Source organism: Ictalurus punctatus, chromosome 9 (genome assembly GCF_001660625.3).
Source record: "Ictalurus punctatus breed USDA103 chromosome 9, Coco_2.0, whole genome shotgun sequence".
In the NCBI taxonomy this organism is placed as follows: domain Eukaryota; kingdom Metazoa; phylum Chordata; class Actinopteri; order Siluriformes; family Ictaluridae; genus Ictalurus; species Ictalurus punctatus.
The window spans coordinates 7917747-7935283 of record NC_030424.2 but is presented as its reverse complement, the minus strand read 5'-3'; the positions used below and the strand labels follow the sequence as shown (position 1 = coordinate 7935283).

Here is a 17537-nt window from a genome sequence, read left to right as displayed (position 1 = left end):
AAAAAGATGCCCACAGCCCAGTGACAACACCAGCCTCCCAGTCATTTCCTCCTCACTCCCCTCTGCCTTTCCCACAACTTGTAAACAAAAGGAGCCCTGCTGAGGGTTACTAACTGCCGTCTCTGTCTCTGAGTATCTGTGTTCTGATTGCTGCTGCACTGGTGGAGAAGGTGGGCATGAACAGAGACCCTGACCAGACCCTCCACATGGACCCAATGCTCCAAACACCTACTTGAACCCAACCTGCAGCAGCAGAAAGTCACACAGGAGCTGGCATGAGGGCTCAGCCTAGTCACAGAACGTAGCTTGGGGTGGCGGTAGCAACCCCCTTCCGTGATCCCTGCTAGGACCCTCACAGTCGCTTTACCAAATTGATGATGACAACATCGAGGCCTATTTGCACATATTTCAATGGATTGCTAACTGTACAAGATGGCCAAAATTAGAATTGGCCCAGGTAATAGTGGCTCTTTTATCTGGAGAGGCATATTATGCACTCACGCCCACCAAGTCCATGAACTATGACAAGGTGAAGGCAGAACTCCTGGCACGCTGCGACCTGTCTCCCACCGATGCGGCAGCAGAGTTCCACAAATGGGGCTACAAGTCAGGGGGCTCACCCCAGAAACAAAATGGACACCCTTCTGCATACTACCAAAAGGTGACAGCTGGTGAGGTAACTGAGCAGGTAGCAATGGACAAGTTTGTCAGGTTGCTACAAGCCGAGGAGTGCAAAGCAGTCCGCATGCAATCCTCCAACAACCCCAAAAATAATGGTTAAAAAAATGACCTTGGATACTAAGCTGGGTGTGCAGTCCACACACACACACTCACCATCAGTCTCAGGCTGGAAGGCCCACCTGTACTTACTAGATTTACAGAGCACAATTGCCTTGGCCCACTCCACAGTCCTACCCTGGGCTATTCAGCCATGCAAGAGCCTGGCAGTTCAAGTGTGCACAGGTGGGGGTCTAGGTGAGAAACCATAAAAGTGAGTGCACCTGCCCCCCCACATCCTGCTCCCAATCATGAGACAATACATGGAGGATCTCCCATCATGAGAAAACACATGGAGGAAGTTCAAGCAAATAACAACAAATATCTTATCAGCCCGCCCAACCATGTGAGTTCCAGCCTAGAATCTGGATGCACCTTCTGTTACATATATAATAAATAACATCTGCAACAGCTAGGTAAGTGAAAATACACCCAGCTGTATCATGTTCCCTTGATTAAAAAAATAAAATGAAGCTGTCCCTGTGCTCTCAGCTTTTGCTGTTGTCTCCCCAGAACCACTCAGGCATGTGCTGGTACAAAAGAGGGAAGACCTATCCCCTCACAGTGGCAAGATCTAGGGGAATTGCTGGACCAGATTGCGGACGTGTTCTTGAAGGGGCCAGGGCTCACACAACTGATAAATCAAGACATTAAGAGTGGCGATTCAGCAGTGGCCATACCCAGTCCCAGAGGCCCGCTGCAAGGCTATTGAGGAGGAAGTGGGCAAGATGCTACGGAATTGGATGGAATTATTGAAGAATCCACAAGCCCCTGGTTCAGCCTCACTGTAGTGGTACCCAAGCCAAGCCTAAAGGTCTGCAATGACTTCTGAAAATTAAATGGTAAATCATCTGCACTTATATAGCGCTTTTTTAACTTTAGAGGTTCTACAAAGTGCATTGCACTGTGTCTCATTCACCCATTCATACACACACACTCTCACATCAATGGTAGCAGAGCTGCCATGCAAGGCGCTAGCTTGCCATTGGGAGCAACTTGCCCAAGGACACTTCGGCACGTGGAGTCACGTGGGCCAGGAATCAAACTGTCAACCCTACGAAAGTGGACAATCCACTCTAGCACCTGAGCCAAATCCGCCAGAAATAACTAAGTACGAGTTTGACAGCTACCCCCTTCCTCAAGTGGATGACTTGGTGGAGTGTCTGGGGAGAGCCTGCTTCATTTCCAACCTCAAACTCACAAAGGGATACTGGCAGGTGGCCCTGACTGCAGAAGCAAAGTCCAAAATTGCATTTCACACCTCCAGTGGCCACTGGCAGTACGGGGTCTCCCCTTCAGGCTCCATGGAGCACCTGTGATATTCCAAAGTCTCATGGATCTTGTACTGCAAACACACTGACAATTTGCAGCAGCATACTTGGATGACATCATTTACTCACACATAATCAGATCACTTATTCCATTTGTGAGAAGTCTTAAGAAAGCTCTGAAGGGAGGGACTAAATGCAAACCCACTTTAGTGCCATCAGGGGCTGACTGAGGCACACTCCAAACTCTAAAGCAAGTGCTCATAAGCTTGAGAGTGCTAAGGAACCCAGACTCCCCCCCCCCCCCCCCCCCCAAAAAAAAAAAAGTGGGCCATTGAGTACTACCTCTCAGGCAGACATTTCACCCATGGTCCATTACAATGGGTGGCAAAAGCTAAAGCTAAACCAATGCCAATATTACCCAGTGGTTTCTCCCATTGCAGGACTTCTTGTTCCAGGTGCAAGATCAAGCGGGGGTCCACCATGGCAATGCAGATGGTTTCTCACAAAGGCAGCACTGTGATGGCAGGCCACCAGTCCACACGCTGTTCGAGCTGCTGCCACAAGGGTGTTGTGGATGGCAGCGAAGCACATGGCTCAGAGGTGGAGTCCAGGAATGAAGCACAGCTTGCCAATTCTGTGGCTGCTCACCCTCCTCAAGTCAACTGAGGAGTATAAAAGGACAGCACGGACAAAAGGAGCCCCGGTAAGGGTTGTTAACCACCGTCTCGGTCTTTTGTCTGCCACTGCTACAAGGTGCTACAATACAATCAAAAATGTGGCAAAATGTGTTCTGATGTGATGAGACCAAAGGCATAATTATAAAAGATACGTTTCGTGCAAAAACAAGATTCATCACCCAAAGATAACCATACCCATGGTCAAGCATGGTAGTCGCAGCATCATGCTATGGGGCTTCTTCTCTTCAGCTGGGAGAGGGGCTTTATCCAAAATAAGGGCAAACATGGATAGCCCCAAATACCAATCTACTTTTCACAATACCAGCAGGGCTCTGTTAGACAACTGAAAATGAAGAAAATTTTCACCTTTCAGCATGATAACAACCCAAAGCAAAATCCAATAAAAAACCTGTGGAAAGACTAGAAGAGGGCTCTGCACAGGAGATCCTCATGCAATTTGATAGATATGGAACATTTTGCGAGAAGTATTTTTGTAAGAGTAATAAAATAACTAAATCAACATGTACCAAGTTGGTAGACTCTTACCCAAGAAGACCGAGTGCTGTATTACAAACAAAAGTTGCTTTAACAAAGAATCGGTGATGTGCTCACTTATGCAACAAGATGATTGTAAAGTTGTTTCCCTAAAACATTTCTATTTGTACTCCACTTGGATTTTGTGGAGTTTGCAGCTCTTTGTTGCTATAACACCCTCCAATCTACTGGGAAGGCTTTTTACTAGATTTTGGAATGTTGCTGTGGGGTTTTGGCCATTCAGCCGCAAGAGCATTAATTTGGTCAGGCACTGATGTTGGGCGAGGAGGCCTGATGTGCAGTCGCTGCTCCAATTTATCCCAAAAGTATTCAGTGGGGTTGAGGCCAGGGCTCTGTGCAGGCCACTTGAGCGCTTCAGGACCAACCATGTCTTTATGGACTTCGCTTTGTGCTTAGAGGCATTGCTGGTTCAGGTTTGGAGTAGATCCCTTAGTTACAGTGTAGGGAAATCATAATGCTACAGCATACAAAGACATTATAGATAATCCTGTGCCTCCAACTTTGTGGTACAAGTTTGGGGAAGGCGCACGTACCTTTGGCCAAATAGTGCATCTACAGAATGACAGTTAATCCAGTATAGAGATGACATTAAGTGGACATGTACATTGCACTAAGGGACAAATCAGATATTGAGCAAATGCAACTTTGTCTTTTGCATAATTAAGTTTTGCCTCACAATTTTTCACCAATGTCTAAAAATCTGGACATCAAATGTAACGAAGTTCAACAAAATAGCACATCAACATTGATGTAGCATTTCAGGAATATAACCCAAAAAAAAAGATAAATTAATGAAAACAATATGAAAAGAATGGAGTATATAGAGTGTGAAATGAAATCCAGGAGGTGTTCCATGTTGGTTGTCTGTTTACCTTCAGACTGTTGCAAAAAGCAGCTGTTACATGGATTTGGACCATCTGTTGTCGTGTGCCCTTCAGCTGCTTCACACACTCACAGAACTGCTCCAAGATTTGAACTCTGAGATTGGAAATGGATACAAAGTGGTATTGGAGCACAACGGTCTCACACACAAGCAAAAACTACTCCCAGCCTGAACGTTCACCAAAATTAATAAAATCTCCATTGCAATAAAATATAAACTGGGTGTCAGTGATCAGGTCCCTGGAATTAAAACCAAATGTTTCTTTTTAAACTTATAAGGTATTTGACAAATTTGACTCTTTTACTAATCTTCAATGTCTTTCAGCTAATAATATTTACATAAAACAATGAGGGTTATCCAGTCTGAAAGTAACCACCACTTGCAGCAGTTTCAAACAGAAGCACATGACTCTACTAAAATGCTTAGGATAACTTTAATTAGCTAAATTTGGCTTGCCTTAGGGGACTATTGAACCAGTTCACTGCAGATTATCTGTCTTAATATAAGTGCAAACTCTGGGCATTAAGCCATAGATCTAACAAGAGTACAAATATGCCAAGTAGGACATGCAACCACAGATAACAAAATCAAGGAAATTCAGTCAGGTTAATTTATTTTCAGGAAACATGGAATGGTGGATTTACTTCACCTCTGATGGACCGCCAAATGGAAAAAAATTACTCCAAATAGCTGGACTGACTGAAGGGTGAGAGCATCAGCTGGGGGAAGGGGTGTGGGTGCCTCCTGAGATTTCTCACATATGGTGAAAGGGTCATACTCTAATGTTCCTTCTCCCATCCTGCCTCCACGTAGCTGTGGAAGAACACACAGTTAAACTGCAACTTGAGGTATAAGAACGATAAGCGTAAACAGTCTCTAGTACATCATAATACACATTCAATGAATATAGTTACAGGTATTAAGTATAAAAATTATTAAATCTCTTTAATAATTGTAATAACAAAACTCTTAAAATTATTAAATCTCTTCCATTTTGTGAGACTACAGTCCTGTCTTCTTTTTTTCTATTGGCTCACAAAACCAAAATTCTCAGGTCAAAATTCACCTAAGGTCAGCCCAAAGCAAAAGCAACCACTACAAGAGGAAAATGTGCGTCTTTCCTTTCTGCCTGTGAACTGCCTTTTCTGACAGTCAAATTTTATTTGGTCTAAAAAATAGATAAGCATAGTAATGGATCAAAAATTAGAAATGCAATGGCTAGGCCATTGTTGCTGGCACCTGTGAAACAATATAAACACAATTTTAGCCAAAACTAATTTTAGTTCTTTAAAAATTAATGCCACACTAAAAACTGCAAAATCCTGTAGCTTATTTCAAATGACATTCTGCACCTTTGTGCTGCATCACTATGTGAAAACATTATAATCAGTCTAGCAGGAAGTTAATTTTACATCCCTATCCACAAAAAAGTCTACAAGCAAGCAAAATCTACCAAAGTCAACTAAGGTGCACACACACACAAAGAACACTATACAAATACTGGGTAGGGGCTCCCTTTGCTCTCAAAACAGCCTGCAACTCCTGTAGATTTGTCAGGTGCACTTTCATGCTGTGTATCTCCCGTTCCACAACATCCCAAAGTTGTTTTATTGGATTCAGATCCAGTGACTGGGAAGGCCACTGAAGAACACTGAACTCATAGTCATGTTCATGAAACCAGTTTGAGACGACTTTTGCTTCGTGACATGGTGCATTATCATAGCCATTAGAAGAAGATAAATTGTGGCCATTGAAGGGATGCACTTGGTCAGCAACAATACTCAAATAGGCTGTGGCATTCAAGCGATGATTGATTAGTATTGACGGACCAAGAACACTCCCCACACAAGGAAGGTTGGGTCCATGGATTCAGGCTGCTGGTGCCAAATTCTGAGTCTACCATCTGCGTTCCTGAGCAGAAATTGAGATTCATCAGACCAGGCTATGTTTTTTTTCCCCCAGTCTTCAACTGCCCAGTTGTGCCCACGGCAGCCTCAGCTTTCTGTTATTGGCTGACAGAAGTGGAACCCAATGTGGTCTTCTGCTGTTGTAACCCATCCACCTCAAGGTTCAATGTGTTGTGCATTAAAAGATGCTTTTCTGTTCATCACAATTACATATCTGCATGATTTAATGCACTGCACTGCTACCACACTGTTGGCTTTTTCAGTAATTTGTTCTATAGTAGCTCTTCTGTGGGATCGGACCAGACAGGCTAGCCTTCACTCCAAACGTGTAGCATTGAACCTTGGCCATTCATGACCCTGTCGCTGGTTCAATGATTTTCATTCAATTGTGACAATTGCCCTCGTCAAAGTCGCTCAGATTCTCGTACTTACCATCTTTTCTTAGGATGCTGTTCCAGGCTTTTATTTTTATTTATTTTTTTTAGATGTTTCTGGCAAATTCTGGTGTTCCTGTTTTTGAGGCCTACAAATGGTTTGCATCTTGTGCTTAACCCTCTGTATTTACTCTGGTCTTCTCTTGTTTGTTGACGGACACAGATTCTCCTACCTCCTACAGTGTGTTCTTGATCTGGCCAACTGTTGTGAAGGGGTTTTTCTTCAACAGGAAAAGAATTCTTCTGTCATCTACCACAGTTACCATGGTCCTTATGTCATTTTGGTGTCCCTGAGCTTACCAGTGTGTTCTGTCTTTTTAGGAGTGTACCAAAGTTGATTTACTTAAACCTGTAATTTGAGCTCATATTCATAATTTAATTCCAATATATTGTGGTAGACCCACACACAAACAAAATTCATATAATAATATGTAATCATACACACAATATAAGTAATGTGCATAGTGCAGGTGTATTCCAAGACTGGGATTGTAGAACACTAATCTAAATTAATGGGGAATCATTAATATGAAATGTATAATGATTGTTATAATGCTTGACAATGCTATTGGTCAGAGGTGGACCTGCTCCTCGATGTAGTCCTGGTCCATGTCAGGCAGAGCCGGACCCAGCAAAGAAAGGTCTGGTCCGTGGCACAGCGGCCGCAGCAGGCTGTCCTCAGCACACGTTGTGTTCTCTGGATCCGTGAGGTCATTCACCAGTTGTTTCAACACAGTGTCAAAACTCTCTGTTCCAACAAACCCCAAAAAAGGTTATGTATGGCAATTACTACCAGAGATATAAAAACATCACAGTCTGCAAAAATAACTTACATTTTGTTTTTGCCCACTTACCCTGCATTAATGCCCTGACCACACCTCCTTATTACAGTCACCAATCAATTTATGACTTATTATTATGTTTGATGCTGTCACATACCCTCTTCTGGCCTTAAAGTGGCAATGTATGAAATGGACACAACAAGCTTTTATTGCCTATAATAATAAGATGAAATGGACAATCAATTGAAAAGCTTGTCTTACAGCAGAAATATGCCTATAGTTACCAGGCTTGGGGAGGAACGGAATACATGTAACAGTGTTACGTAATCAGGATACAAAAAACTGCTAACTATTATCCATTACAGAAGATGTTCTCAACCTTTTGTAACTAAAGCCCCTCTAAGCCTCCACTATCATGTGGCATGCCCCCCCCACCCCCGCCCCCACCCCATATTGGAGGAGACCTTGTATACTGATTATCTATTCTATATCAAAATCTATCAATATATAACCTAATCTATAATCTGTTTTTGATATAGATTTATTTTTGTACTTTTTTAAAAACAACTTTTCTGACTTTTATAAAACTATATAACAGACAGGTATGGAACATGAATTATCAATAATGTTTCTGAACACTATAACTACTTTGAACAAGAGAACTAGGCTGTAATAACGTGGACTATTTTACATGTAAAACATGTTGCATTCCATTCGTGGTGCATTCTAAAAACATTTGCATACAGATTATGTAAATTTTTATCCATGACATTGTTAAATCAATCAGCTGCCCTGCAATCAACGGGATGTGCTGCTCCGGCTCTCAGCCACTCACTGAACAGAGCAGATGCAGAGAGAGGTGAGAGTGCAGCGGGAAAGAAAGACCTCACGCTTGCAGGACAGTACTGGTGACATTTGGAAAGTTACTAAGGTTTGTCCAAAAAGTCGCTAGCTTTGTCACTAGACGCTTTTTTTGCAACAACAACAAAAAAAAGTCGCTAAAGGGGTCTGAAAAGTAGTGATGGAAAGTTCGGATCATTCAATCTCGTTCAGCAAAATGAACAAATATTTTCGAGTTATTTTGTTCATTTCAGCAGAATATAATTAAAATGTTGCATGTTAATTCCCCAACACATCTAGTACTTACGCAAACGTTGATCACATTTGGAATAAAAAATAAACTATAGGCTAATGCAGCCAAGGCAGAATTATGAGAAACAGAAATGATTAATTAATAGCTTAGCTGGGTCTTCAGGCTATACAGTCCGTTAGTTCACCTCACTTCCTGATCAGAGTTGTTCTCGTCATCACATTTGTCATGTCCGTTCCCCGGAAACAGAAATGATTAGTTCACCTCTCGAGTCTTCGGGTTCAAGTCGTTCGTTCATCACGTGACCGCCCCATAGGCTAAATGCAATCTGTACTGGGGCTGTGGCATGATGAACAACTGACTCGAACCCGAAGACTGGACAGATAAACTAATCATTTCTGTTTCCGGTATTGCATGGTGCATTGCCTATGGCCTGGTCACCAGAAGAACAAACGACTTGAACCCGAAGACTCCAGACATGAACTAATCATTTCTGTTTCCTGTACAGAACCTATGGTGATGTTGCAGCGCATGCACGGTCAAAAATCAATGAATCACTCTCGCGTCACAACTTGTTGTTCCCGAGTCATATTAAAGATTCATTCAAAATTAACGAAGCATTCATGGACGACACATCACTATTGAAAAGTCACTAAGTTGGCAACACTGGTCTGCTCTGATAGCTAGATAAAAGGCAGGCTAAGCTCTGCCTCTCCCCAACAAAAACAAAATACAGAGGAAGAGGGAACGCAGGGTTTTTCATGTATGCACATTCTATTTGAAAAGCAATAAAATACACAGAGTACCCAAATGATACCCTGTCTGTGTTTTTTTTCTTCAAAACAGTTTGCGCCCCACTTCCGATCTCTCCCCCCTTGTTGAGAACCGCTGTGTTGCAGTTACATAAACAAACAAAGTAATCAGACTACAGGTACATTTTGAAAAAAAAAAGGGAATACTACCAGAATTACAATTTATTTTCCATTTAAAATCAAAGAAATTAATCTTTTGAAATAACACAATATAGACAACAGAGCTGTCCTGAGTTGAAACAATGCCCATGGCCATATAAGGTAATTTTTAATTGCATGTTATCACATTGCTTCCTATTACATGTTCATTCAAATATGTGAATAATGGCAGAAGGTACACTCGTGGCATCTGATATCAGGGCTCTATGCTAACAATTTCTTTTAGGAGCACTTTTGTTCCTAAGTACAAACATTTAGTAGCAGAGTCAAAAACTTAGGAGCACGGTTGAAGTGTTTTTATTTTATTTTTTTTTAATTTTATTTATTTATTTATTTTTTAGAGATGGTAACGTTAATGTGCCACAATATAACGCACATGTAGGCATGAGAAAACTTGAGCTTGACAATTATGACAGAATTTATGAACATAGTGTGAGCCATGACAAATTAATTTACCTTCTGCTAAAAAAATATATATATATATATATATATATATATATATATATATATATATATATATATATATATATATATATATATATATATCTTCAGTTAATTTTACAGGCTGTATCCACCTTGCAGACAAATACAAAAAAGCTCAATGTTCAGTCGTTGAAGTCTGCTCCTCTTAAATATATTTAAAGCTACACTATTAGATGTTTCCCACTGTCATGGTTCTGGGTTGGAACTGGTTCTTGAACTGCTCTTCGTATATTGTGTATATATCTGAATAATCTCATATAGGATGTGATTGGGTGAGTTCATTTACCCATACCGGTTTCTTGTCATTTTGATCGACCAGTAGCGATCCAGATACCAATATTTTTTTGTTTAAGCTTTAATCAGGTGGTCTGTCATAAACAGTTAAATGTAAACTCTCTGCTCATGGTGACTGTTAAGTGAATTATAATAATAGCAATGAGAAATACTCTTGGTGTTGATAAACACGCATAAAATATTTATTTTTTTAAATATCTTAAACAATAAAGAGTCCTAATTAAAAGTACACGAACACAAGCATGATCCATATTAGGAAAAAGGCTAATAGCCTTCTAAGGAGATAGCCTACTAAGATTAATGTCAAATTGATATTAAGTGCAACCCATAGTAATGAAACATTATTTCTTTTCTCATTTTATTTATATTTTATGAATTTATTATAAATATCTTTTATATTAAATGATTTATTTATAACTAAGCACATTTTCTGTCTTTACATTTTAGCAGTTTTTATTTTTGTTTATCAGTTTTTCCTTTTAGATCAGTTTTCCCAGTACAGTGTTGCCATGTCTGCTGATAATATTGTTTATTGGGGGATTAAATCAGAACATGGAAACTGGAGTTGACTTTTCTGGTGATATCTGGCAACCCTGAGTTTAAATGAAGTGAATGCGATGTCTATTAGAGTTGGTGAAGGAGTGAAGGGAGAGCTGCAGTGTACTGTATGTTTACAGACTGAACAGTTGCTACTCTTGATTATGATTAGAGAGGAATTATTTAATAAAGAAGTTTGAATTACACTCACCTTGTAGTGTTAGCATTATTATTAATTTACTCTGCCCGATGCCGCTATGTCTACACAAGCAGGTCACAGTCGCGTGATAAATAAAAGATGGCGGTTTGTGAGATCGGCGAGTTGAAGCAGATGATGTACAGTGTTACTCTTGTCATCATAATGGCTTCTTTGCAGTATTTGCACACTTGTTCGGTTGACTGAGATGATGAAAAGCAGTGCGAAAGTAACTGTTGCACCTTTTGGAGTTCCTGTAGCCTACTTTTTATTCCGATTGTATTATACAGCTCTGAACAAGTCACTTGCACCGGTGCACCTAAATATTTTTTCACAGGCGCAAAATGCACTTTTCAGTCATAAATGTGAGTGAAATGGTCGCACTGTAGAGCACTGGATATTTTATTTTATTCCATGGACATTGAAAAAAATGTAGGAAATGTTTTTAAACGTGGGCAGAGTGAAACCCATTTTATTCATATATAATTATGTGATGCTAATAGTGTGTCTTTTTCATTGTATTAAAGTCTGCATTCATAGTAACATTAATTTGAACACTATTAAGCCACACCCCAAAAAAAAGTTGGCCTCTTTTTGGAAATACCAGAATATGGTCACCCTAGCTTGAGTGGTGTAATGTTACCCGCATCAGGGACAGGGATCTTTTATTTATTTATTTATTTTATTAAAACAAATTCAAACATTGAACATGTTTTAAGCTTAAAATTCACTCTAAAATAAAAGTATTTTAGATAGAGATGCCCCGATACTAAATTTCTCAGCCGATACCGATAACCGATTATGATATCGGTCAGTGATATCGGTCGATACTGATAACCAATACCGATAGTTCTGCCTTTTATGCCTTCTTATAAATAAATAATGATTAATTTAAAAGAATTCTGAAAAAAATACAAATAAAAACTTTCATTCTCTCCATTTCAGCAAGTTGTTTCACAGTAACTGGTCTCATTAACAGAAAACACATTACGCAAATTAACATTAACACGTGAACTAAATTATGAAGATTAAATTAAGATTTCTTAACTTATTGAATGTTATTAATTTATATTAACATTGACTGATTTGTTAAAAAAAAACAAAAAAAACCTCCTGTTAGTCTCAAATTCACTCATCACAAACAAAAGCATTTCTACTTCATCACTGACATCAAATGGATATGAAATATACTACTCTACATATATATTTTTCTGTCCAATATATACTTTTTTTGTCAAATCATCTTCATTTAAATCTTTCAACGGTGTACTGACCCTTTAATTCAGCGGGAGGGCGAGCGGGCAGTGGGGGGGGGGGGGGGGGGGGGGTGTGTGGATTGACTCGACGTCGAAACTCCTGCGTCATAAAATTTACTTCCGGTTTAAAATTTTTATCTGTGTAGAGATTACAGAGCTTACAAACTGCAGTTGTCATGATTCCACACAAGAGACATCTTTACACAGAGCATGAATTCGATGTGTTTTCCCACCCTCTTTTGATTGACAGGATATAATCGGCCCCTGATCATCGGATGTTTTTAAACTATCGGCGTATGTCGGATACATCGGTGCATCTCTAATTTTAGATCATATTGCTTTTCTCTTGACTTTATTTACATATGTGACCTTGAAGTAATCCAAAAATAATCAGTTTACAGTACATTCAGTGTGATACTTGGATTACGTTACTGATTACATGTTTATGAAGTAATTTGTAACTGTAATGGAATACATTTTAAAAGTAACCCTGCCGAACCTGATAGTTATTCTGGTAATGGTATTTGTAGTGAGGAGACAGCTAGACACAGTGTTGTTCATGAACAGATCGGTGAAGAAACAACTTTGCAAATATATATTGTGTCGCATTATCACTTGTCGCTTCTATTCTAAATTCACCACAGAAGTAGCTTCAAGTCTTTACTTTTTTTCTTTACTTTGCTTCCAGTGCAGTGAAAAACAGATTTGTCAGTAATTCACACATTTTAGATGTATCTGGTATGATATATAACTCATATTTATTTAATCCCATCAGGTTTGTAATTGTACATATCTTTATGTTAATTAGGCCAGGTGCATTAAAGTTTGGCTGTGCTCTAAACCCTGCTAGGAACTACTTTTCTCAGAAACCCGTACATAAAACAACAGCAATTACTACCATCTACCTAAACAGCTTTAAATAGTGGTGTACTTTTTAAAGGAGGTTTTAATATTTTTTTTTCAGCATGTGACTGTTTCTTGAACCCGGTGTTTCTCAATTTTGGTTCTGGAATATATTATGACATTTTGCCTGTTCCAAAACTGATCCAGCTAATCTGCTAAAGAACAAACTTGAACTTAGGCTGAACTGGGTGAGTTAGAGGGAAAACTCAAAATGTGTGAGGATGCATAGAAGCCAGGGTTAAGAAACACTACTTTTAGCAATTTTGTCATAGCTACATCACTCTGTACACTATTCAGCAGTTTATGATTTAACCAAGGACAGTTTTCATATAGAGCTTACCTTCATAGGTTTTAGGTGGCAACAGTGCAAGGACTTCATACAGTCTCATTTGGAAAACATACACAGCATTTTTTATCTGTTTCCCATAGGATTTCTTTAGAGAAGGCAACCTTTATTACAAAGAAAGAAAGAAGAAAATCGAATTTATAACACCATAGTTTTAATCAAATAATAGCCCATTAATTATTCCTTAACAGTTATTTCTGAAAAGCTAATTGGCTGATAGAGAGGTGTGTGTGTGTGTGTGTATATATATATATATATATATATATATATATATATATATATATATATATATATATATATATATATATATATATATATATATATACACACACACACACACACACACACACATATATATATATACAGTGAGGGAAAAAAGTATTTGATCCCCTGCTGATTTTGTATGTTTGCCCACTGACAAAGAAATGATCAGTCTATAATTTTAATGGTAGTTGTATTTGAACAGTGAGAGACAGAATAACAACAAGAAAATCCAGAAAAACGCATGTCAAAAATGTTATAAATTGATTTGCATTTTAATGAGGGAAATAAGTATTTGACCCCCTCTCAATCAGAAAGATTTCTGGCTCCCAGGTGTCTTTTATACAGGTAACGAGCTGAGATTAGGAGCATACTCTTAAAGGGAGTGCTCCTAATATCAGTTTGTTACCTGTATAAAAGACACCTGTCCACAGAAGCAATCAATCAATCAGATTCCAAACTCTCCACCATGGCCAAGACCAAAGAGCTCTCCAAGGATGTCAGGGACAAGACTGTAGACCTACACAAGTCTGGAATGGGCTACAAGACCATTGCCAAGCAGCTCAGTGAGAAGGGGACAACAGTTGGTGCGATTATTCGCAAATGGAAGAAGCACAAAAGAACTGTCAATCTCCCTCGGCCTGGGGCTCCATGCAAGATCTCACCTCGTGGAGTTGCAATGATCATGAGAACAGTGAGGAATCAGCCCAGAACTACACGGGAGGATCTTGTCAATGATCTCAAGGCAGCTGGGACCATAGTCACCAAGAAAACAATTGGTAACACACTACGCCGTGAAGGACTGAAATCCTGCAGCGCGCGCAAGGTCCGCTGCTCAAGAAAGCACATATACATGCCCGTCTGAAGTTTGCCAATGAACATCTGAATGATTCAGAGGACAACTGGGTGAAAGTGTTGAGGTCAGATGAGACCAAAATGGAGTTCTTTGGCATCAACTCAACTCGCCGTGTTTGGAGGAGGAGGAATGCTGCCTATGACCCCTGGAACACCATCCCCACCGTCAAACATGGAGGTGGAAATATTATGCTTTGGGGTTTTTTTTCTGCTAAGGGGACAGGACAACTTCACCGCATCAAAGGGACGATGGACGGGGCCATGTACCGTCAAATCTTGGGTGAAAACCTCCTTCCCTCAGACAGGGCATTGAAAATGGGTCGTGGATGGGTATTCCAGCATGACAATGACCCAAAACACACGGCCAAGGCAACAAAGGAGTGGCTCAAGAAGAAGCACATTAAGGTCCTGGAGTGGCCTAGCCCGTCTCCAGACCTTAATCCCATAGAAAATCTGTGGAGGGAGCTGAAGGTTCGAGTTGCCAAACGTCAGCCTCGAAACCTTAATGATTTGGAGAAGATCTGCAAAGAGGAGTGGGACAAAATCCCTCCTGAGATGTGTGCAAACCTGGTGGCCAACTACAAGAAACGTCTGACCTCTGTGATTGCCAACAAGGGTTTTTAAACCAAGTACTAAGTCATGTTTTGCAGAGGGGTCAAATACTTATTTCCCTCATTAAAATGCAAATCAATTTATAAAATTTTTGACATGCGTTTTTCTGGATTTTTTTGTTGTTATTCTGTCTCTCACTGTTCAAATAAATCTACCATTAAAATTATAGACTGATCATTTCTTTGTCAGTGGGCAAACGTACAAAATCAGATCAAATACTTTTTTCCCTCACTGTATATATATACACATATACATACACATATACATACATATATAAACACACACACACACACACACACACACACACACACACACACAGTATCTCACAAAAGTGAGTACACCCCTAAGTGAAAATGTCCAAATTGGGCCCAAAGTGTCAATATTTTGTGTGGCAACCATTATTTTCCAGCACTGCCTTAACCCTCTTGGGCATGGAGCTCACCAGAGCTTCACAGGTTGCCACTGGAGTCCTCTTCCACTCCTCCATGATGACATCACGGAGCTGGTGGATGTTAGAGACCTTGTGCTCCTCCACCTTCGGTTTGCGAATGCCCCACAGATGCTCAATAGGGTTTAGGTCTGGAGACATGCTTGGCCAGTCCATCACCTTCACCCTCAGCTTCTTTAGCAAGGCAGTGGTCTTCTTGGAGGTGTGTTTGGGGTCGTTATCGTGCTGGAATACTGCATACTGATCATGCTCTGCTTCAGTATGTCACAGTACATGTTAGCATTCATGGTTCCCTCAATGAACTGTAGCTCTCCAGTGCCGGCAGCACTCATGCAGCCCCAGACCATGACACTCCCACCACCATGCTTGACTGTAGGCAAGACACACTTGTCTTTGTACTCCTCACCTGGTTGCCACCACACACGCTTGACACCATCTGAACCAAATAAGTTTATCTTGGTCTCATCAGACCACAGGACATGGTTCCAGTAATCCATGTCCTTAGTCTGCTTGTCTTCAGCAAACTGTTTGCAGACTTTCTTGTGCATCATGTTTAGAAGAGGCTTCCTTCTGGGACGACAGCCATGCAGACCACTTTGATGCAGTGTGCGGCGTATGGTCTGAGCACTGACAGGGTGAACCCCCCACCCCTTCAACCTCTGCAGCAATGCTGGCAGCACTCATACGTCTATTTCCCAAACTCAACCTCTGGATATGACGCCGAGCACGTGCACTCAGCTTCTTTGGTCGACAATGGCGAGGCCTGTTCTGAATGGAACCTGTCCTGGTAAACCACTGTATGGTCTTGGCCACCATGCTGCAGCTCAGTGTCAGGGTCTTGGCAATCTTCTTATAGCCTAGGCCATCTTTATGTAGAGCAACAATTTTTTTTTCAGATCCTCAGAGAGTTCTTTGCCATGAGGTGCCATGTTGAACTTCCAGTGACCAGTATGAGGGACTGAGAGAGCGATGACACCAAATTTAACACACCTGCTCCCCATTCACACTTGAGACCTTGTAACACTAACAAGTCACATGACACCGGGGAGGGAAAATGGCTAATTGGGCCCAATTTGTAAATTTTCACTTAGGGGTGTATTCACTTTTGTTGCCAGCAGTTTAGACATTAATGGCTGTGTGTTGATTTATTTTGAGGGGACAGCAAATTTACACTGTTATACAAGCTGTACACTCACTACTTTACATTGTAGCAAAGTGTCATTTCTTCAGTGTTGTCACATTAAAAGATATAATCAAATATTTACGAAAATGTGAGGGGTGTACTCACTTTTGTGAGATACTGTATATAAATATAAAGGGCTGTCAATTTAGTCTCGACACGTTAATTTAGTGTGCTTAGCTATGGGGAGGAAAAAACGTGTTAAAGCGATTACCCAATGCATTTAATGTGCCCCACCCCATCCCAGACCTGTACGTTTTCTTACATTGCATGCAGCTGCTTAGTGATGAGCATGAAGGGAACTTTTTAATTCAAAGTGCATCCAGATGGAAGCACTGACAAGATCAAAGTCACTATCTGCAATAAACAATTTGTTTGACAGATTAATTTTTACTTTCAACAGGGACTAACTCAAGCTGAAACAGCTATGAACACTATGTTCGTCAGTGACTGACACTTGAGAAGGGGACAATCCTTCAGAAATAAAGTCCATCTCTACAGTGGGTAATTATTACATTTATGATGCCGAAGGGGAAGACACCAACACGCATGCAACACCAGTCCTATTCACAAGGTGCCAAATTTTCTCGTGATAAAATGACGTCGTGAGAAAACACCTTTCTGTTATATCAAGATCTTGGGAAAACAAGAAAGAAAAATATAATAATGCATGGAAGCTTACGGCCTCAGAAGATTGCAAGCTACCAATCATCACTAGTAAATGTAGTTAGACTAATGACTTCAAGACATATACCAAGGTGACTGGTCCAGAGTACTGTGGATTATTTTAAACAGTGATATGTGTAAATTTATACAACA

General features: G+C 40.3%; 1 protein-coding gene across 9 annotated transcripts in view; it reads right to left on the bottom strand.

The window, feature by feature from the left end:
- heatr5a (HEAT repeat containing 5a) overlaps positions 1 to 17537 on the bottom strand; it is a 93085-nt gene that overhangs the window by 41527 nt on the left and 34021 nt on the right. For all 9 annotated transcript variants that reach the window (XR_001813613.3, XM_047157542.2, XM_017476375.3 and 6 more), the window contains 4 exons: positions 13357 to 13466; positions 7089 to 7252; positions 4813 to 4976; positions 4153 to 4258 (listed from right to left, as the gene is read on the bottom strand). Coding sequence is in view for 8 of the 9 variants with exons in the window: in XM_047157542.2 (XP_047013498.1) it covers positions 4153 to 4258; positions 4813 to 4976; positions 7089 to 7252; positions 13357 to 13466 (544 nt within the window). In the remaining variant the exon portion in view is untranslated. The remainder of the gene's footprint in view (positions 1 to 4152; positions 4259 to 4812; positions 4977 to 7088; positions 7253 to 13356; positions 13467 to 17537) is intronic.